This window comes from Colletes gigas, unplaced genomic scaffold, assembly GCF_013123115.1.
Source record: "Colletes gigas isolate AHSC1104 unplaced genomic scaffold, ASM1312311v1 Colletes_gigas_Sc00026, whole genome shotgun sequence".
Taxonomy (NCBI): Eukaryota; Metazoa; Arthropoda; class Insecta; order Hymenoptera; family Colletidae; genus Colletes; species Colletes gigas.
The window spans coordinates 771,616-794,925 of NW_025106655.1; the positions used below are offsets into that span (position 1 = coordinate 771,616).

Genomic DNA, 23,310 nt, shown 5'->3' on the forward strand with positions numbered 1-23,310 from the left:
TCGACACGTAATTATTAAACGTCTACGTTTGTTAGTTCTTCGAGTCTTTCTCGGTTATCTCTTTATGTACGATCTTTATATCCTGTATTTTACTTTTATATGTATATACAATACCTGCATATGCATGGAATGTATATACTGTTGAATTACATTATTTCCTTTTTAATACGTGCAATATATCTGTACGTAATATATTTTTAATATAATATATATATACTATATACGTTACCCTGACAACGGTTAAGGGAAAGCAGAAATCAACCCCTCCAGACAGACGAAAGCCCCAAGGTTGGTTGTCACTTCTCGAGAGTTTTACGACAACTTCCATAGTAGAGATTAAATGACTGGGAAAAGGATACTGAAAACAGAGATACCAATTTCATTTAATAATTGCAATAAAAAATATATTCCTTACAGATACAATAATGTAGTTTTAACGAAGGTTCGGGCTACAGTTTACAAAAAGACTGTAAAAGCGTTGACACATTAAAAATAATTTCGTTGGAACAATCTTCTTTAACATTGTCACGATTTTTCTGCAGTACTTTTCTTAACTTTTCCCTCGAATTTATGGCAGTTTCTCGAATTTTTAGGAAGGATTCGTCCCATAAATTTTCGATGGGATTCAGGTCAGGTGTTGGCGGAGGTGGGCGTTTGTAAAGCGGTATAACAAAAATTCTTGCGCAGTCCGTGATTTCTGGTTTGATAGTCCCGATAAGACTCGAATCTTTTTCTGACCCTTCGTATTAGCAATAATCTTGATCAGAGGGGCCATTGGTATTCCAGTACCTGCTTCTCAAATTTTTGATCGTTTGATTTCTATCCCCGTCGATTGTAAATAAATCCAGAAATTCGTCTCCCCTTATTATTTCTATCTGACGTCCCGCTGCAGTTTAAAAATTAAATCAGCATCGATCGTATATCGTATGTTATTCAGCCAATCGTCGTTCCGTTTCGATTTCAACATTAAAATCGTCAACTGTTTTTTCTCAGTATTACATTCGTCTTTCTTCGAGTATCAGCTGCCAAATTATTTCACTTGACAAAAAGAGTCCATTTTAAGCACCGTCTTCTTATGTATCATAAATCGAATTTTGCACCTCGCGTAGTTAGTATACTTCAGACGCACTTTCGTCGGATTTCTGCTTCTCGAAAAATTAATTCCGTCTCGCACGAGTGCTTTCTGTTGTCCTCCGATGGGAACACGTAGAACGACAAAGAGGGAATTCCCTTTACTCACCCTAAGTAGATCGGCGATCCGAAGAATTCCTCGAATTTCGTCGGAACAGGATGAACTCCCGGGAAGCTCGATCGGGCAGCGAGCAAGAGATCGCGGGAACAGATATCCGTCGATAGCGTGCTCGGCATTTAACGACGAGCGCGTGCACGAAAGTAAACGACGGCCAATGTCCGAACATTGATCATGACTTCGCGCGCTTCATCAATGCCGACGCTATTCTAGAGCGAACGCTTCAGGTACAATACCTTGGCCGTCCACGAATTTTCATCTATAGACGCGCATTACCCTACATACCATTCGAAACGCAGCGTGCAACGCAAGGCTGCGTGGTAACGTGCCCCTGAAACGAGGCAAACTTCCTATACAGACCGCCTCGTAACATTGGCGTCGAACTATGACCGGGATTCGTCGAATTATTTCTTCGTCGAACGTCCAAATACTTTCAGACGGCCAAGTGGTTGCACCAAACGAGCGGTACCTTCGCGAATTTTTTACAGAAAATGTGTGCGTTTGCTTGAAACGATCCATTCACCATGTACGAAGTATTTCTTGCACTTTTGAAAACAATTTTTTTTAAGCGGCCATGTTTATTTATAACGGAAACAATGGCGTCATTATGAGTCATGTTGTTGCACACGATAACTCGAGAACTGATCGACGAAACTTAATGAAAGTGCATATATTCTCGATAACATTTGAGACGTTTAATAATTGTTTGTGTATGTTATTTTCTCTATTATTAGGAAAAAATATTAGCTTTTTAACGATCTTGTACAGAGGCAGTAAAGCTCGCAAATAATTGTCAAGTTGCTTTCAGAAATGTTGACATTTATTTAATATGTCATATGACGCGCGAAAACGAGCAAACTTTCCTATAACGTGATACTTATTGCCTCTTTGAATTTTCGGAGATAATTAGAGCATCATTGAGTAGTCCCATCGCGTCTTAGGTACAGCATCTCATTAAAATACTGAAGTATGCGAGTACCCAATATTTATTTTTAAGAAGCAGCCGTATAAAGTGGAGCATGGCACATTTCGTCGATCAAATTAACGAGAGAATTCGTGTTTTTTATAGACAGTGGCTGGGTGAAGCAGATATCATTTAATCCTACGTACTCCAGGTCGTTAGATAATTTAAACATTGGTGATTGGTGATTTTTGATATTCGTTATTGAAGGTTCCTCAGGATTCTTGTAACTATATCCATACTTCTTAAACGTACGTATAAAATTTCTGAAAAACATTTTTGGCTACAAATTATATTTTCGGTAAGGAATTTTTTTCTCAAAAACGCGTAGGATTTCGAGGGTATATCTCTTCACCCAAAATGATTTTAATTGACTTCTGCAACCAAAAATAATTTTTTTAGAACGATTTGAAATTTTTGAAAAATTTGTCCACCTTGAATTTTTTTCTCAAAATCGCGTAGGAATTCGAGGGTATGTCTCTTCACCAAAAATGCTAGTAATTGACCTCCGTAGCCAAAAATAATTTTTTCGGAATGATTTCAAATTTTTTATTCCCCCAAAAATTTCTCTACCTTTACTCTTTAAATAATCTTTCACATTCGAGTAAGAAATTCAACTAATCGATATCGATAAGAACAACTTAATTTTAAATTAATTAAAATAAAGTAATACGTTTTTCTTTACAAACTTCGAATGTAATTGTTCCCTCCTCTTCTGTTAAAAGTATTCCTTCAAGAAAGTTTGTAAATTACTAGTAGTTAAATTTTCATTTTTAATTAGAAGAGCACGCCTAAGCGTCCCATTTAATTTCGTTTAAAGGCGAAGACTGCGGTGCCGGCTTCGAACAGTGTTTTTTTCGCACTCGAACGAACGAAACAGGATGGAACCAACGTCATCGCGCCGGATAAACTTTGCTCAGAAATTATTTCACGGGGCGGAAATCATAGAAAGTTCTGATGCAATTAGAGCCGGCAATTGTTTCTTAGGGGCTACGCGAGCACTCTTCGCTTTCGTCTTTCATCTTCGCGGGGAACTGTAAAAGCTACGAATACCGAGCACCCTTAAGAGTAAACAGTGCTTGGGCGAGCAAGTCGGTTCTACTTCTACAGAGAGTGGAACATTAAAAATAGCACGCCCGTACGAAATTGTTATCATTGGTACGACCGACGTTTGCATCGTTTGCCAATAGATAATGCAGTAAATTAATTCTGTCGTTTTTTCAAAACGCTTTAAATACGAAGCTCGGAATGTTCCACCCCTGTATTTGGGGCTCGACCCCATCGAAAAGTATTCGTAACCGTCACGACCGATAAGAATTATTCTCGTCCCTTCGTCCTTAATCGTACATATCGGATAGACAAAGCCAGGGGATCGAAGGCTGCGAGATTTATCGTCCCCGTCCTTCGTTTCTTTTTACCCCCGAAGGAAAGTGGAGCCGATCGATGAATACAATTCGTACGAGCTATTGCATCTGGGGCTATTGATTTGAACTGGTTATCCGAGAATATCCGGGTGTCCGAGTGCCCGTGAGATATACGAGAAGACAAAGACTTGTTGGACACGCTGTTGAGAACTCGGGCGAACTGTTCCGCGAGGGGTACCACGAGGTAATTGGGAACACTTCTCGCCTCCAGCTATGGATTTCCCTTAGTCCGGCACCGGTGGTTGTACGCCACCAAGGAGCAGAAATTCTGAGACCCCGAGTATCGCTTAATTGCGTGCATCGCGAATATCGGGACGCGAGCCAATAAGGAAGCCTCCTATCCTTCGGTGAATATTTTTTTGTTTGCTACCAACCGGTGCTTAAACACTCGAGAGTCCTGTATCTGTTTTATCAGATGTAATCCGATAGAGTGGAACTACGTACTCAAACTGGATATCAACGGATAAACGCGTGGGTGCTATCTATATTAGGACCCGGAACTATTCGAATAATTCAACCGATCGCCACCGCGCGTCACATATTTCGTGACAAGGGGGTTAATCCCCTGCAATTGAGTGACGAGTCTGACGAGTTATATTAGGTCGTGTGTTCCGAGTTTTGTACTGGAACAATATTTTAAACATGTAAATGGAATTTTATGAAAATGTTGTTCGATGCTTATCATTAAAACATTGACATTTTGAAATTGTTTAGCCAGTAATGGGCCTGGAGTTGTATTTTATTTTTTATAAATAGACTGCTGATCTTTGTGGAAATTCATATGTTTGTTAATGGAATTAATGAAATGGGAGCTTTGTAGAGGGTTGTATCGACCCCTACATATAATAATTCGTGTCTTTAAGTATTTTTTATATTTTTGCATATTATTTTGCATATCAAGTTCTTGATGCCAAGTTTCACAATTATGAGGCCACTCGCCATCGAGTCTCATATATTAAAATCAACACACTTTTATTCGTAAAACAAATCTATTATATTGTACTATTATAGTATACAGGGTGTTCTAGAGGCCAAAATAAGACGAAAATCAAGAATATTAATTTCTTGACTGAGGCTTTATTAAAAACTTATTAAAAAATTAAATTAAAAAGTTTCAAATCATTCTGAAAAAATTATTTTTAACTAGTAGGGTCAATCACAATAATTTTTGGTGAATACAGATACCTCCGAAATCTTACTCACTTTCGAGAAAAAAATTCGAGAAGATATGAAATTCTTCAACAAAATTAAAAAATTTCAAATCGTTCTAAAAAAATTATTTTTGGGCGTGGAGCTCAATTACAATCATGTTTTGTCAATACACATACCCTCGATATCCTACACACTTTCGAGAAAAAAATTCTTTAACAAAAATCTAATGCGAGACCAGAAATGCTCCCCTGAAATTTCATACGAATCTTTAAAATGTCATAACTCCTGAACGGATTGGAGGATTTTAATATTTCAAAAAGCATTCGATGCGTATTTTAGTGAAGAATATACAGAAATTCTAAAATTTTTGGGAAAGTTATTTCTTGACTCCACCAAATGAGAAAAACCCCATAAAAATGGTCCAATTTTCAAACAGCCATAACTCCTACAATAGTGAATATATTTCAATGAAACTTTTTTCTGAATTAGAGCTCATTGGTACCTATAAAAAAGTATTAGACTACTTTTCTGTAAGGCGTCAAACAAAATGACTAAAAATCAGAAACCGACAGGGGGTAGGTGCCTAAATTTTTCGACAAAATTAAAAAATTTCAAATCCTTCTAAAAAAATTATTTTCGGTTGCGGAGGTCAATTACAATAATTTTTGGTGAATAGACCTACCCCCGAAATCCTACCCTCTTTCTAGAAAAAAATTCATTACGAGCAGAACTTTAAACGTTAATAACTTTTTAACGAAGCCTCCATCAACAAATTGATATTCTTGATTTTCGTCTTATTTTGGCCTCTACAATCTCCCATTAAAATTTTTTTAAACATTCTGTATATTGTACAAGTTTGAAAAATGATTTGAACTTAAATCGTATATCAAGGGGTTTAGTGCATTTTGTGATCTTTTATATAATATCCACAGTCCACTTATAAGATTCGGTTTTATTACATGCTAATAAAAATATTCGTGCAATCAGGCTCAAAAATTTCATTCTTGGACCAGTGTAGATTCCAAACTTCGAGTTTTGACACAATAACTATTTCATTCAAATTTCTACGAATGATGTTGATATATTTAAAATTTCGATATCTCCTGAATTAACAAATTTTGTTTGCCCTCTATTAAATTACAAATTTTATCTACGTCTAATATTAGGTCGTCCCATAATTTACAATAAACATACCACGAAATTTTCTTCGACTTCTCGTCAGAGTTTCGCGTAGCCCTAAAAATTCGAGAATTAATTTCTTTAGCTCCACAGTGAGTCAAAGCGTCGTGGTTCGCGAGGGATTTTGGTTCGTCGTTGAGGAATACAAATTTAAATAAAAATCCTGTTGCATTTGATTGTTTAAAATATTGGAGATCGTTCCAGTTCCGTTCCGACGGACGGGTCCACGAGTAACGGTGGAGAAAAAGCACATCGTAGGCTCGGTACGCGCGCGGTGCAGAGCCTGTATCCGTGGTGGATTTCCTCGAGTGGAGGCAAAGTTTGATTTTGCGGAGGGCGCACGCCCCGCTCCCAGCTGCACAACCGACTGGTCTTTAAGCAGTCACGAACGAGCCTTCGTTCGTCGCAGCCGCAGGAGACGTCGCGATCCTATTTTTCCTCCGTCGTTCCTCTCGTTTCCCCAGTGTCTGAAAGACTATACAGGCTCGTACGCGAATTACGCGTGTGTCTCCTCGAGCGTTCAGTGCCAGTGCTCGTCGCCACGCACCTGTCGAGATCCTTTTTTTGGGGGAGTGGAGGACCAGGGCTGTCTCACGTAAGTCCGCGCACACTATTGCTCGACGATGTTTTCGGAGCTAGCGAGGGTTGGACCGTCGACTGCTTAATTGACCGAGAAACGAGGCGATACATCCAAGGACGCGCGAGTTTATTATAAATTTCCGGATTCGGGGCTCTGGGGCCGCCAGGTTAGCAGCGAATCGCGGCCCAGTTCGACGGGGTAGCTCGCGATTCGCGTTTCGAACAGATTTTAACGCTACCCCCGTTGGGCAAAGGTTTGAAAATTGGAGCTTGTTTGCACGGGATTGATACGTAAAGTTGTTTGAGGAAAGGTGATGGAAGTTGACGATATTCAGCGAGGACGTGTCTGTCCTCGCGAGAAGCGATGATCGATGGAATAGAATGTTGCACGATCTTTGTGGAATAAAAGATAAAGTGGACACGATGGGAGAACAGAATGTGGGAATTGTAGTAAATCGTTTCGACCGTACCGGTGGTGTTGCTAAGTGAGCATTTTGTGGTTGTTGGACGATCGTTTGTCGCTCGAGATCATTTTCTAAATCTGTACCTATGCATCGATTAACGCGAGATTAAGTATAAATATATGGGAGTTTCGTGTGTTCGGTAGTTGCTACTAATCTCGACGCGATCCTGGGAATTATTGGGGGACTAAACTGGGGAAAAGCTTATGGTTCGTACGATTGTTTGCCCCCAGGAATCTCGATACGCGTAAAACTAGTTTTACGGACCGTTCGTTAATTAGACAAAGCGATTAAACAGTAAGAACGTTACAGGGAGCAACAAAGTTTGCAGGTTTGATATTTATCGGCCATCGTAAAACAACTCTGTCGAATTTCATGTGTAATGCGTGTGGCATTAATAATAACACCGAAGTTTTTGTACTGGGTCTGTTCGATGGTGCGTAAATCCATTTTGATCGGTTGTAATATACAGGACACCGTGACTAATGTGACATTAGCTCGTGGATGTCTATTTGATTGCATGGTCAACGATCCAAAGGTTGTAAACGTGTTCGATATCGTCTGTCTACGTCTGCCTAAGTGCATTTAAATATTAATTAGAAATTATTCAAACGAATGTCATCGTTTCTGCACAATGTGAACGTTTCCTTTTGTTATTTATCAGCTTTCCAGTGATATCAGAAATATTTACAGTACGCGTATATAAACATATATAGTGTGTTTGGCGTAATGGTCGTCACGATTTTCCAAACACACTTTATATCATAAATAATAACATAGAGTGCATATTTGAAATTTAATTAAATCCTTTATTATTGTGATTTTGAAACAAATCGCCTGCAAGAAATCAATATGCAACTATTTTACCGTATCTTTTTTCCAGAAAGCAAACATAATACGATAGTGGCTCGAGTGTCACCATATAATATTTCCTTCCAGTTTCTTTCCCTCGGTAACTTGCTTAGAAAGTCGATCTCGGATGTAACAATGTTCTCTATTAGAGGGTAAGACAACCATTAACGAACTCCAGTGATACTTTGCGACCCAGTGTAAACAGTAAACATACACTGTCGCAGACGCAGCTCCTTGTACATGGCGCGTAATCGTATTATTATCGAACAGTTATTAAGTGCTCGAATTGCTTGCTGCTTCCTCCAAGCAAAGTCTCGATCTTTTCCCTAAATTTCGATACGTGGAAGCCAATTAATCTCGAGAGTCGAGGGTCGAACGAAAAAAATCAAAATTGTGTCTGTTACCTAAGAGCAAACAAAATTTATTCCTTTAAATTCGATTTACGAATGCTGGTTTCAGTCAAAACAATTTATTGATACCTTTCATGTTGACGATTACCTTAAAATATGATTTTTCTTTTAATTAGACTATGTATTCGTGCCATTGCATCAAACAAATTCAACATGAGTTGTTAAAAAATAATATTTACGCGTTCTGCAATTTTAAATATGGAATCTGACATCCGTAAAATTGACGACTTCCGTAAATCTAGTGATAGTAATATATAAAGATTTGTGTTTATATCGCACTGTTGAAAAAATCGAGTAAAATCAGAAATTAAGAATATGATAATTAGAAATTACGACGCGTGCCAATGATTTGCAGCTGTTATCGAGTAAATATCGCATCGTAGAATATTGATGGTTCTGGGTCGGAGTGCACCGGGCGGTCAAAGGGCTGAAGAATCATATTAATCGTTCTATGTTCCCGCCGTACCTATCGATGGTTATTACGCGTGTGTTATTTTCCCCCCCACCCTGGCGGGTTTAAATATACAGTGGAACTCGACTCGATAAAAATTTGTTCAGTTCGTTCGGTAGTTGATATTTGGATTTTTCATCTCGTATCAAAGCACTTTACTAAAAGCGAATTTAATTTCGCTAACACTTCGCTCAGCTTTAAAATTTAATCCCGGATGCAGCAGCAACCAATCGCAAAAATATAGTTTTCGACGCGGTGCTGAAATAATACTGATTGCTGGAAACGTCGTTTGCTATTCCCCGTTTCTTTATTTACGTTTCGACGTTTCGAACCAGAATTGTTGCATCTCGAAAGAGCTGTTTCAAAAGTAGAATTTCCACGTACACTTTATTGTTAGTCTAATCAATACGTAAACAACAGTCTGAAATTCGTGTTAATGTTAATTTGTATGTGTTCCTATTAATTAAAAAAGTAGAAAAGGAAATCTAAGAAAGTTTCGTAGGACTTGTACTACTGTAAATAATATTTGTACACATATGTGTGTACATAGTGACGAGAAGGTTGTCTGAAAACTAAGATTGTAGCGTTAAAAGTTTGGAAACGAACCGGTTCGCGTAATTGAGTCCAATTCACGTGCAAGGATTAAGCTCCGGGGTGGCTTTAATGCAACAAAGTGACTAATCCTTGTAATTTTAGTGTGGTTGGGAAAAGAGTTTCGAAAATCCCCTTTAATCTCCAAATCCTTTTAAATATTGTCCGTCCATGTTCCAATATCGTTAAAAAAATTCTACGTAAGGATCGAGGAACAAGCTGATCGGATCGAGCAAAAGTTGTGAATTATTATTTGTTTGTCGATGATTAGAAACAGACTGTAAAAATTATTTTGACAAAAAGTTACGTTAAACGTTCAAATTCACGGTTTACGGAAACGAGTTCGAATAAAATTTGTTCGACTTCGTCTACGAAAGAACGAAAGGAATGACGTTTAAAATATTTCAACCAGACATTTCGAATAAAGTCGAGCACGTCTTTGGAACGAAAACAGACATTCGTGTCTTCTTTATATGCACTGTGGCTTTAGGTGAAGATAATGAACAGAATTTTAAAAAAAGGCTTACCCCGTTCTTGTATGCAGCCCTTGATTGTCAACAGGCCGATATTCATCGAGGGTCGTTCTATCCGGTCTATCGATTTTTCCTGAAATCCGTTGTTGACCTTAATAGCTGGCTGTCGACGCTATTTCATTCCAGCTTGTCTTTGAACGGCCAGGATTTCTTCAAACGCATTGGACACGAACATTTTTCATACGAGTAAAATGATCCCGGACGTTCATATGAAATACCAAACGTCGCGACGCGCATTTCGCGAATTGTTCCACAGTTATTCGAACCAGACCCAATTCGACAAAAATATAACAAAATAACCTTGAATTAAAAAAGTAAAATTGACATTGAAATCTCTGAAAGACTGTCAAAAAATTATTATTATTTTTGTTATCAAAATTTTGTTGCATCTCTGAAAATAACTTGTAATAACTTGGTATTGCCTCGCTCGGTACAGAGAAATTTTAATAATGCAAGGAATAATTTTTGTGTACGTGTATATTTCTAATCTAAATTTAAATTATATTCCACACGTCAGAAGCATGTCAATGTTTAAAATTATTTTCGTTGTATTTTTCCTACGTGAACATTTTTTGCAGAATTTATTTCGTTATCGTTTACGTTTGCAAATGAATGTTAAATATTTGGGAGTTTGTTGGGCAAAAAATAATTACGTCGAATTTTCTAATGATTTTATCCCTCGGAAAATGGAAGTTAATAAGGATCTTCGTTAATTATCTGCGCTCGGTTCTGGGATGAAATTAGAAATTGTTACGCCATCGTGTATCGAATTAATTACGATACACATAGCTAAGTTCAATACGTGTAATCGATTGCCGGGGCAATCCATATGGTCGTGAAACTGCTAAATTGAATAAAGGAAAAATACTGACGATGAGAAGCAATATGTAACGAACAGTGGAAAATTTATTAAGGAGCTTATAGTATTAATTTTTAATATATAATAAATTTTCTAAAGTTGGATACTTTTTCGCCTCCATTACGGAAGAGTTCCCTGATGGTGATCTTATTAAAAATTAAGACTGTTCGAACCACCCGTGCCAACAATATTGACGATATCGATCAACAAGTTTGGCACATTTTTATAGAACAGACTGGAATTCGACGATAAACTTTTTAATTTTCAAATCAATTCGAACGCAAATACATTTGTCGTAGAGCTTCGCGAAAAAGCGCGATCTTAATCAGAAGGAAGATCGAGAACGTGCACTGATTCACGGTTAATCTCGAGGTATCCATTCACGTGGCCATCAGGATTCTCAACGAAATCTGAGGAAAACTCGAGACGCTACAAATTCTTACCAACTACTTGAATACGGAGAAAAGTTTGATACTTCACGACACGACACTTTAATACTATTTTAATCAAAGGACAATGTTTCGTGAATAGATTGCAATATTTATACTACTATTAATGGTTTCTTCTTGCAATGAATTATATTTCATTTAATTCTGTATTTATTAATAGAAAATATAATTGTCTCTATGACTGATTTAAAACACATTTTAGAATTTTATAAATATATTGGAAGACTAGCAAGAGATATCCATTTTTGTCTTGAGATAAAAATATAGAAATATGATACTACTTTAATACTACATTAATTAAAGGACAATGTTTCGTGAATAGATTGCAATATTTATACTACTATTAATGGTTTCTTCTTGCAATGAATTATATTTCATTTAACTCTGTATTTATTAATAGAAAATATAATTGTCTCTATGACTGATTTATAACACATTTTAGAATTTTATAAATATATTGGAAGACTAGCAAGAGATATCCATTTTTGTCTTGAGATAAAAATATAGAAATATGATACTACTTTAATACTACATTAATTAAAGGACAATGTTTCGTGAATAGATTGCAATATTTATACTACTATTAATGGTTTCTTCTTGCAATGAATTATATTTCATTTAACTCTGTATTTATTAATAGAAAATATAATTGTCTCTATGACTGATTTAAAACACATTTTAGAATTTTATAAATATATTGGAAGACTAGCAAGAGATATCCATTTTTGTCTTGAGATAAAAATATAGAAATATGATACTACTTTAATACTACATTAATTAAAGGACAATGTTTCGTGAATAGATTGCAATATTTATACTACTATTAATGGTTTCTTCTTGCAATGAATAATATTTCATTTAACTCTGTATTTATTATAGAAGATTAATAATAAAAATAAATTAGATTAATAATATTAAAAATAAATAATAATTGCCCCTAAGATTGATTTGTAACATATTTTAGAATTTTCTAAATATATTGGAAGACCAGCAGGTGATATCCATTTTTATCTTGAGATAAAAATACAGAAATATGATAATTGAAATTTTTAAATATTTTTCGCCAAAGTAGAAATTTTTTTCGAAATATTTTTCGATTACATCGTAGTCTTTGCATATTGGCCAACATTTGGTCGAACTACCATAATTGCAATTCGAAAAATTAAAGGTAGCGTATGGTAACATTTCGTTTTGGGGGGTTGTATATTGTTTGCCCCTATAATGTTGACATTGGACGTGAACTCGATAGAAATACAGCGACCCCACGCTGGCTGCCAATTTGTGGAACGCCAGTTCAATAGTTAGGCGATGTACTGAAACGGTAAAAGAACAACGACCACCCTGCTGCGATCAGAAGTCCATTTTCAGCATTAAGTGTATCGAAACTTCGTGGGACGCATCGAATTGCCTCGAGGTCCTGGATGCTACCCGATAGTCGCTCTGTATTAGATCAAATACGATAGGTGACCACAATTTCGCCAACGTTTAAAGCGTTTTATAATATTAAACACCCATTCAGTGAAACTATCAATTATTTCATCGAGTTTAGGATCTCACCCCTGGAAGAAACTATACAAAATGGGATTTTTAATTAATTTAAAAGAAAAATGCTAAAGAAAACTCTGTGAGTTTATCTGTCAAAGAGGGGTTGATAGTCCTATTAGCGAATTTGCATACAAGTTATACGAGATTTAAAAAATACTGTGCTCAACACACGTAAAAAGTATAATTATGTAAATTCTTACAAATCTCTCGTTGTATTTTTAATTTTAGAAAATAGCCTTTTTCTATTTCTTGTTTTTTAAAGGTTTCACGCTTCTTGCACGGCGCGTTTCTTCGTTTTTCTCTCAGTGTGTGGCAACGTACCGAGTATATAGTACCTACTGAATAACCAACTCTACAAACAGCAAAGAGTTAAGATGCTTAATATTTTATGGTATTACCAACGTCGTTACGCTGCAACAGTTTACACGTCGTTTTAAAGCCGATGCAGTAACTCTAAGTCTCTTTTCCAACGGGCTTGAAGTTATTACATCGATATTATAACTTTGTCGTAAAATAGCGTTTACATGGCATCTAATGTCGCGCATTGATCTGGAACAGTGCTTCTCAATCTCCTTGAAACGCGATCCAAAATTACGCGATGGTATTTTAATTGTACGTAATATTATAAGTGATGTTCAAGATTTCATTAATTATATTAGAAACAGTGATTTCGTTCCACTCGAATAAGAATCGTGTCGTCGTCGTGGGAATGATAGAGTAAGAACGATGGTTTATTACGAAATTTTAATCAGTTTTACTTTATCGAGTTTACGTTATATTGGATAAAATACTGCAACCGCCTATATCCCTTTTATTTTTCAAATATATCGATATCCGTCGAGGGTATTTTTCGAACAAATTAGCGTATCAAGTTTCGCGATATCCATCGTCGATAATATTTTACAGCGCGGTTTTGTAACGGAAAAAGCAAACGAGCTGCTCGGGGGCCGCGAAGTACGCGGCAATAATCAGTTTATATCGCAAAGCAGCTTGTCACTGTATTCGTGTCCAGCAGTAAATTTGCGTGACTAGGCCACGTTTCGCTCAATCGTAACTTAATTGAGGCAGACAGTACAAGTAGCCGTATTACTAGCTAGCGCTCAATTTGCGCCACCCAAGTTCCACAGTTTCTTTCTTTCTTTCTTTTCCCGTCGCGCCTAATCTTCATGGACCTCCAAAAATAGAAATTAAACGAGGATAAGTGTCTCACTCCTTGGAGAAATCAGCGAAATATTTTAACCGTTTTATCAAAATAGAAATGATATATGGAACAATTGACCTACCAAAGATAAGATTTAAAATAACAAAATTCGAATATTATGAATATCCAGTTACTAGATCATAAAATATTCCAATTTGAACAGTATTCAAAAGACATTCTCAGACTTCTGTGAGTCGAAGCTGAGATAAAATGAAAAATGTTTCGAGTCGCAGAAGTTTATCGAGATTCCAATGTACGGAAGTTAAAAAGTAAGCAAAATTGCGGCTCATAAAGGAACCTGAGGAAAACGAATGCAGTTACAACTGTAAGTTCGTTAAGCCCGTAGATTCCATACTTTCTTCCCGTTCTTAAGATTAAAGTCGTTTCAACTGTTGGAAAGTGATTATTGGCACCGACAGATGACTAAACCGACTTATTGCGATTAACAACTTCGGTAATTTTGGTTGCCTTAAAATTCTCCTGAATTTCTGTACTCCAAAATTATTTGTACAAGTAGTGCAAAGTAACAAGAATGCAAATCGTTCGAATTTTGAATCGTAATGTGGAATCGAATGTTCGAGAATTGGAACACCTTCGTATAATTACTTCGTCGACTGGAATTGGTTTTGTCTGTCTGACTTTCGAATCGTAAGTACAGTAATATCCTTCAGACCGTTACAAATTTTGTCCCCCAGGTTGTTAGAAAGTTAACCCTTCCTGGAACTATTCGTGTTATCAAATGCACCAAACAGTGAGGAAAATTCTTATCTAGACAAAAATGTCGAATAACGAATAAAAGATAAATAAAGTAATTAAATTTAAAATATAAGTTACTGTAAAGTTCCTACAGTTTGAAAAAAATTGCCATGAAACTGGTGTGTTCGCTAACTCGCTGCACTCGTTGATTTTACAGCAAAAATCTACATAGTAGAAGTTTTAGAAAACCTTTTTGGGGCATACAAATATTCGATAGAATCGATAGCAACCGGTGTACACTTTCTGCCTTTAATAATGTACGAAGTTTTGTTTATTTGTGTACTTGCACCACATCGGATAATTCGTTTAAAAATTTATAGTTTTCCTAATTTCTCGTACGATATTATGATAATATATTTAGTAAATACAATCTGAAAGTTCAATCAAATATAGCTGCCAGTATATTGTAGTTTTCTGTTTACTTGTCGAGGTAATTGAACACTGTTGACATATCGATCGTGCATTTTGCGTGACATGCAGTGCACGGTTTATCGACTTATTCAAGATATAAAATAATTGTTTATGTAGCCTAGATGATGCGGTATAAATTAAATAAACATCGTGGTCGATAAAAAATGGTCACATAGTTTTCAGCGGATGGAAAATAAAATGACTTGTAAACAATTTGAATATCCAGCATCGAGAGGCACACGGAAATTGAGGAAACAAAGTGGAAAGGACAAGGGAGAGGAAAAAGCGCGCAACGTAAGAAGCGAGGGAAGGCTGAAACGCGTCGAGAAAATGGCATTACATGCCGTGGAAGGGAAGAAAATGCGTTCATCGCATAAAATATCACAGAAAAAGAAAATAGGTTAAATCGAGTAGCGAGAAAACAGGAAGCGTGAGTGAAATGCAGTAGGCTGAGAGGAAAATGGCGCAAGAAGACCCCGGGGAAGGATAGATAAAGAAGCGCTTGAGACGCGATACGGGATTATTGGAGCAGAAATGGTGCGTGCGAGATGCGTAGGAGTGGACGAGACAAAGGATCAAAAGATAAAAAACCGACGCGAATAAACGCGAAGTTACACGTGAAAACAAACAACGTATTAAACGGAATTAAGCTCCCCGTTGATAGGTTTTTTTTCGATTCTCGGCGCGGCGTTGTGCGCGGAAATCCCGCTATCACATTTGCGTGAACGCCTTTCGGCGTTTTCCGCACGAGATGAGATTAAAATTGCGATGGGACTGTTCGATGGATGTTCGAATGTTATTCTAGTACTGTCATTCGAATATTATTACGTGATTTGAATAAATCAGTGATGTATTTAAAAATAGAAAAAATTTTAATTAACCGAGTTCGATTATTGGGTACGCGCACTGTCCAAAGATAAGGTGGTTAGCCTGTTTATTTATAGTATGATCCACTTCTTATAGGTTTAGCCTTCTCGGGTTTATAGGAAGGAGATTATGCTACCAATCAGACCCGATGACCAACTCATCGTTGCACAGCAGTTATAACCATGCATTTCTTTCGTGTAATCGATCGAGTAGGCAATTAGTGGCGACAGTCTTCTCTTTCAAGCCAATCTGTCGAGGCATGACCCAATCTGCGACAGCAATCTTTTAGATGTGACCATCAGCGGAGCCACTAATAAGCTGCTTCGTTTTTGTCGTTAAATACGTAGGGTATTTCTAAACTTTCCTTTTCAATTATTCAAATTATATCCAACGTGTATTTATAGCTCGACGTTTCCTTCAGATTCCTATAATAATTTTTTTATTTGAAATGCTTACTTAGATAAAAATTTTTCCCGTCTCTGACTATGTTTTTTCACCCATCAAACAGGGTCTTATGGTGTTACAAAAAATATGAAAATATTTTGACTAAAGTTAAAAGTATTTATATGAAAAAATTGCTTCGCAAGCACACAGTGCCGGACAAATAAAATTAACGTCTCGTCTACGGGCGAACAAATTTTTTGAAACCCAATATGGACGTAGCGGCGAACAAAAATCTAATTTACGAAAGACTCTAAAAATTCGTGTCCGTTGTTGGCGAATGAAATTTGCAACGGGTCTAATCACCGAATCGTTTAAAAGCTGGTTAAATAGCAATTTTTATCTCAAGCTGAGACCCAGCCACACGTAAACCGTCGAACGAGGAACGCGAACGGAATGCAACGGGGGCGAGCGAAACAGAATGACAGCGAGCGAGACTCGCATTAGACGCTCTCGTTGGCAGAAATATCAAAGGGATGTCGTCCGGGTATCACTGTCATACCAGAAACGCGAAATAAAAACTCCCGTACCGATATAGCCCCCAGAAATTCGTAAATAAGTAGACGAATGAAAAAACTGCGACGCGACGGTCGAGCCCTTAGTCGTGCACAGGGGTTGAAAACGGCTATAGCATCGAAATAAACATTACGACTGTTACGGACGTATTGGTTCTGGTTTAATTCATATCACATCGGTTCCTGTAACTGTTCGATAATTATTGACATCGTCTTTTCCTACCCCAAGAAAAATATTTATTTGGAGACGAACGCAATTAATGTTTTCCTTTCCCCGACGGTGTATTTTTGTTTATTTATATCATATTTGCTCTCGAAGATCGCGTATAGCGGAACAGAGGGTCGAAGGTGTCATTACCAAGAAACGGCGGCGATCTTGAAACATTAACGCGTCGTGTTCTTTGCAATTACAACATTTTCAATGAGCCGACGGTGAAGGAGACACAAAGCGGAGTGGTTGCCCCACCCCGTGCACGAAACGCTTACAATTTAAAGCGTCGTTCCGGAGGTCAGAAGGGAAAGGATGCTGGTAGCGAGGCGGGCAAGTCAAAAGAAAAATAGAAAACAGGGTGGCGGGATGAAAATGGAGGGAAAGTAGCACGATGTGCAACAGAGATACAGAGATGCCACGAGCAAGGGAGGAGAGACAGAGGAGAAGAGGCAGGGAAGTACGATCTGGGGGTGGCTGGTTGTGCCGGTTGCTGCATCGATCGCCCCTAGTGCGCTGTAGAGCTGTCCTTGTGCGAACGATGCGACCTCCGTTCCTGAAAAATATTATAAGTCCCGATAACGAGCCATTATTTCAATTAGTCGGTCCTTTATTTCTTTCGTTTCGCTGATAAAACGCGGTCCCTGCGCATCTGCGCCCCTCGAAACGGACACTACGGTGCACAGGGGGATGATTATAGGGGAAGGCAGGGTGAAATCGATCGCGTTTTTGTTGCGTGAAAAAAAAAATCTCAGGGCTAACAAGATTTTACGAAGCATGAGCCAGTCTCGAGCGAGCCTCGCACAATCGGAAAATTGAGACTCAGAAAACACATTATCGAGGAAAATAAGATGTTCTTTATGAACTGTTTGAAACCTTGTGGAACTTAGTGTACACGGAATATCGTTATTTCAGCGTAGATTAAACTTTTGATTTGAAATTTATAGCTCGTTAAAAAATATACGTGATTTTCTTCCCCCGAAGTTGAGCGCTGTGAAATTGAGAACGACGATTTCAATTTAATAAACGTGGTATTTCGTGTTTACGCGCGACACGAAATATCGTCGAGTTTGTTATTGTTTCCCGAAATTCAAGTTTCGAGATCGCTGGAATGGCATGTACAGAGCAAGATCGTTGATATGATTTTAATATTGGCGGAACGTCGCGGAAATTGCAAACAAGCGGCACGGCGATATCACGGAAGATACCTAAACGTCGTCGCGAGATATGTACGTATGGTTGTCAGGGACATTTATCGAGGAATGTCAACCGAGTACCATCAGATACAGAGAAACGTCGCAGTTAGTAATTCAGAATCCTAATATTAGCACCAATTTCTCATAACAAAAAATACTCCAAACCATATAAAAGTTCAAGAATACTGAGATAATATTGAAGTTTCGATTAAAATTCGGATAACATAGACCTTTTGGATCAACGAGAGGAAAGCTGAAATTAATTTCCTCGACGTTTACTTTCGAGAATAAGGAATTGCAAGGTTTTCACTATCTCAGATTATTTTAACATTTGCATAAATTTTTACCAAGAATGCAGAAGTAATGCTAGTCCCAGCGTGTCAATAAATTTCCACAGGCACGCTGAAAAGAGTCTGGCAGTAAGGTAGCAAAAGTTGGGCAGAATTTTGTTCGAATAATAGATGACGTTGCTTGGAATATTTAAAAAGCTCGGTAGGGAAAGGAATTTCATTCGTTGGCCGCTATTTTCGAAAATTCACGAGTATGTTTTCTTACTTGATATTATTCTAATAGTTTCAACCCTGCTCGAAACTTTGTAAATCCGGCTTCATTGAGACAGGAATAAAACCATTAAGAATGTAACTAGAACTGCGTTTAAAACTCCTCGACACGACGAATCAAGTTATGTTCCCTGTAATGGAATAATTTCCATAATTCTTTATTTATATCTTCTTTGACTCGGTACGCTTTGCATGCTTCCCTCGCAATCAATGGGCAAGGTTCTCACGATAAAGGTCTATTTGATGAACATTCCTCGACACAGGACCTCGAACTACTTTCGTTGCCCTCAGGAATCCTGACCGTGACCAAGCTCACTATAAAATGGTCTTGTGTCCCGTTGCCTATTGCATATTTAAAATTTTTCGATATAAACAGAAGACGTCTCGTTTTACTCCTCGAGACTCATTTGTAAAGAGTAAATAATTTTATGATATAAAAGTTATTTACACAGAATTTATTTCAAATTAAATTCTGCCCCCATTGCTTATATGCATGTTTGTACGCTGGTCTTTATAAATATTGTGTTTGATTTTGTTTGGTCGTCCAGCAAAATATTCTGGAAATACCAGTTTGCCAGGTCCACGTTGCTCGTCGCGTGGCAAATAAAACTATTTCGACGCTGCAACGAAACTAAATGTTTTTTTAAATAAAGTAGCCCGTGATTGGATCTTTTGAGAGTCCCTCTGTGATTCGTATTGCGACGAAAATGCGCTACGCGGTGAATTCCCTCTTCGTTTGCGCTTTGCAAACCGTCGAAATGGAGTTATCGTTAATTACGGTACCATCAAGAATTCGACGAACATTTAATAAAACAAGCATCGACGTCATCGAATCGTTGAAATTTAATAACTTTTATCAAGTAATCCTGTGAAGATCGATTAATATCGAATACAATGATTACTAGTATTTATTTTGTTCGATTTTAGTTTTCAGTGATCCCTAATTGAAGTGAAGCCTATTATTCTCTGAAACTGGTAACAAAATTTGTCGACGACAATGTAGACAACGACGAAAAATTAAAAAGCAAGTTAATCAGGAAAATTGATTAAATTGCAGTACCTTTATCGTTAATTACGGTACCATCAAGAATTCGACGAACATTTAATAAATTTACAAGCATCGACGTCATCGAATCGTTGAAATTTAATAACTTTTATCAAGTAATCCTGTGAAGATCGATTAATATCGAATACAATGATTACTAGTATTTATTTTGTTCGATTTTAGTTTTCAGTGATCCCTAATTGAAGTGAAGCCTATTATTCTCTGAAACTGGTAACAAAATTTGTCGACGACAATGTAGACAACGACGAAAAATTAAGAAGCAAGTTAATCAGGAAAATTGATTAAATTGCAGTACCTTTACCTTAAAGTGGACAGGTGTCCACTCAATTTTGCCCCTGACTGTAATTTAAAAGTCATTTTAGCTGGTCATCTTAAGTGCCCTCTCTCCCGTAATAATTCATAAAAGTATAAAAAAAAAATACCCTTTTCTTCTCGTTTTAACAGGACCGTTTCTTCGCCATGAATGATCGCTGAAAGTGGCAGATAATCAAGGCAAAGTAAAAGAACCATCGCGCAAAATGTCGAGAATATTGGAGGGAGTGGATGAACGCCCCATGGACCCGGGGCTCAAACTCGGCACCACTTGAATGCGAAAGAAAAAGGTTGGTTCGAACGTGATATGGAACTTTTAATACCGTTAAGTAACCACGTACATATCTATATTAAAACTTGCGTTAGAGTGTTTGTGTCGCTATCTTTGCACGGATCCGCTTGGGATCGTAAAGCTCAAGATTATCCTTCTCGGGGGCCTCGACCAAGACGATCGTCCATTAAATTAATGCAGACCATATAAAAAAAAATAGAGTGTATCTAAGGTTCTACGCGACCGTGGATCTGACGAATCGCGTCGATTGTCTGCTGTCTTAAAAATTAAACTAACGAGGAACCTTCGCGAACGGTCAGGCTTCGATTTTGGTGAAACTTTGTACACTTGTAAAACAGCCAAAAATAATCGATACGTATTTTTTTTAGCTACTGTAACTCGAGTTTAAGGGATGAATCCACCCCTTGAAGTTTTGGCCGGAAACGGCTGTCTCGAAAACGGAGAAACGGAATTTTTAAATATTATCTACCAATGGATTTGGAATAAAATGTTCGTCATTTCAATAAAAGGAAAAATTGTATTTTGTTCAATTTTTTAACACCATGTTATTGTACATAAAAAAACATTAATAATATTTTCGAATGTCTTTCCGTTTTCGAGATAGCCGTTTCGAGCGAAAACTTCAAGGGGTGGTTTCACCCCTTAAGCTCGAGTTATCGTAGCTAAAAAATGAATTTTGGTTTTCATCAAAATCGAAGCCTTTCCTTGTAAGAAACATTTGAAAAAGAGCAATTTCGTTTATCAGATATCCAATCTGTAACGTCACAGAGAATTCTAACATCTTTCAGTCGATCTTTAAAAAATCTGTGATTTGTAAATTTGCATTTTTTCCCAGCTACCGTTCAGTTTTGCAATCGTGATTAGAATGTAACAAAGATTTAAAGTGAGAGGTTTAGAGAAAATTTGTATTATAGAATATTTAGGGTCATCACATATAATTTTCCTCTACGACATTTTAGGTATCATCGCGTCTAATAACGAGATCGTAATTTTCACCCTTCGAGCTTGCACCGTCACGAAATTCGTAATTAATTTATGAATCACGAAACTGTCCAAAATATAATCTCGTACAGTATAGACGAGACTGTTTAATTTGCCTGTAACACGAACGTAAATAATTTTTAATTATTACGAATGCTACCCTGTCGATGAGCCACCCTCGTGCAACGAACACATTGTACGCACGAGGCGATCCTGGTCACGATGGGAACAGCACACATAATTAATACGTGCCATCCACGTCCTTCCTCGTACGACTGTCGGAAGTAATTAATCAGAAAATTGCTTGGAAGGGTGAAAGAAACAAATCATTAAACCGATGTTACAAAGTAAAATTATGCTTATTTCAAAGGGTTTATTATCGATCGTTAAATAGTTTTTTTCCGTAAAAGAAATTATCTTCAAAACATTCTACGATCACGATACTCATCAATGTTCATTCTGTGTTCTTTGAATCGGAATAGCTTTTTCGAAATTTTCCGCGACACTTGCGTTCCTTATAGGTCGTAAAATGGAAAGATCGATACGATCGATTCTTTCTGAAAGCAGGCAAACGAAGGTCGTACCACGGAATCACTTCATAAAAACGCAGATATCCGTAATCGAGTGTTTACACAACTGGTGGATGCACCGTTTTATTGCTGCACTTGGAATTGCCTCCGCGTTATGGAAACGTTTAAACGCATTATTGCAATTTGTTCGTCGCGTTCTACGAGTCCGTATTGCACGGTGATATATCCCGTCTATCTCGTGAAAATTGCATCTATATTTTTGGAAGATTGACATATTTATTTGTACATAAAAAATGTATAAATCGAACACGCAGGTATAATAACTGTGTTCGTTATAAATTCTCCACGTTGATTAAATAACTATAGTATCTCGATTCTTTTGGGTGTACAGATGCACGTATCGTATGTGGTAGAGTGGAAACACACGCGTGAGTTCGTGGGATCCGACTGACACGAAACGTCAGGAAGACATCCGACAATGTCGAGCCACGAATCTCACCTAACTCAGACATGTACAACAGCACGTTAGGAGAGTTGCCTTAATTGAACAGTCGCCGATGTTACATCAGTATTGTAATTTGGGATTTGGGGAAAATTTGTCTAATTTAATTGGCAACACATGCTCTCTACCTACGAGCAAACCAGAGACGAGAAAGTATTCTCAAGCAATAGAAATAATCGTTACATTAAAACTGTGATATTTTATCGAGGTTGCATTATTTAGTTGAGTTGCTTAGGTTTTATCGTAAAATGTTCACTGCAGATACGATACAGAAACCAAGTGAATAAATGCTTAATTAAACAAATTTCTTAAACGAACTGGAATATTTTTCTCATATCAAAATCCAGACAGTTGTTACTTAAATTGCAACACGAAGGACTTGGAGAAAAGCTAACTGTGTCTAATGTTGTGTTTAATATCATTTTATTTGACGATGAATGGTTCGAATATAAAACACCATTGTTTAAATCGTTTTTAAATCGCTTGTATACGAGACGATGTCAAACAGAGAAATAGTATTTCACGGATGGTATCGCAAATCGATAGTAACTAAATTGATACGAACATGTTTGCCTCCAAGTACAAATGAGCAGGACGCGGGATGGGCAAATCTTGGCTCTTGGTCCTGTTTCCTGCGACGATGACGACAATGACAATGATGGCGTACTTCACCGTAACGACGGCCACTCCAACCTCGGCGTCGTCCCTCTCGACAACCACCAACAACGACGTTGTCGATACGAAAAAGGTAAATATCCGCTCCGATTGAAATTTCAA

At 37.3% G+C, this 23,310-nt stretch overlaps 1 protein-coding gene across 7 annotated transcripts in view; it reads left to right on the top strand.

The window, feature by feature from the left end:
- Nucleotides 1-6,380: 6,380 nt before the first annotated feature.
- LOC122401659 (probable G-protein coupled receptor CG31760) overlaps nucleotides 6,381-23,310 on the top strand; it is a 32,543-nt gene continuing 15,613 nt past the window's right edge. For all 7 annotated transcript variants that reach the window (XM_043403926.1, XM_043403927.1, XM_043403930.1 and 4 more), the window contains exons 1-3: nucleotides 6,381-6,560; nucleotides 20,361-20,518; nucleotides 23,114-23,281. In XM_043403926.1, the coding sequence (XP_043259861.1) occupies nucleotides 23,135-23,281 (147 nt within the window). In that variant the 5' untranslated portion in view covers nucleotides 6,381-6,560; nucleotides 20,361-20,518; nucleotides 23,114-23,134. The remainder of the gene's footprint in view (nucleotides 6,561-20,360; nucleotides 20,519-23,113; nucleotides 23,282-23,310) is intronic.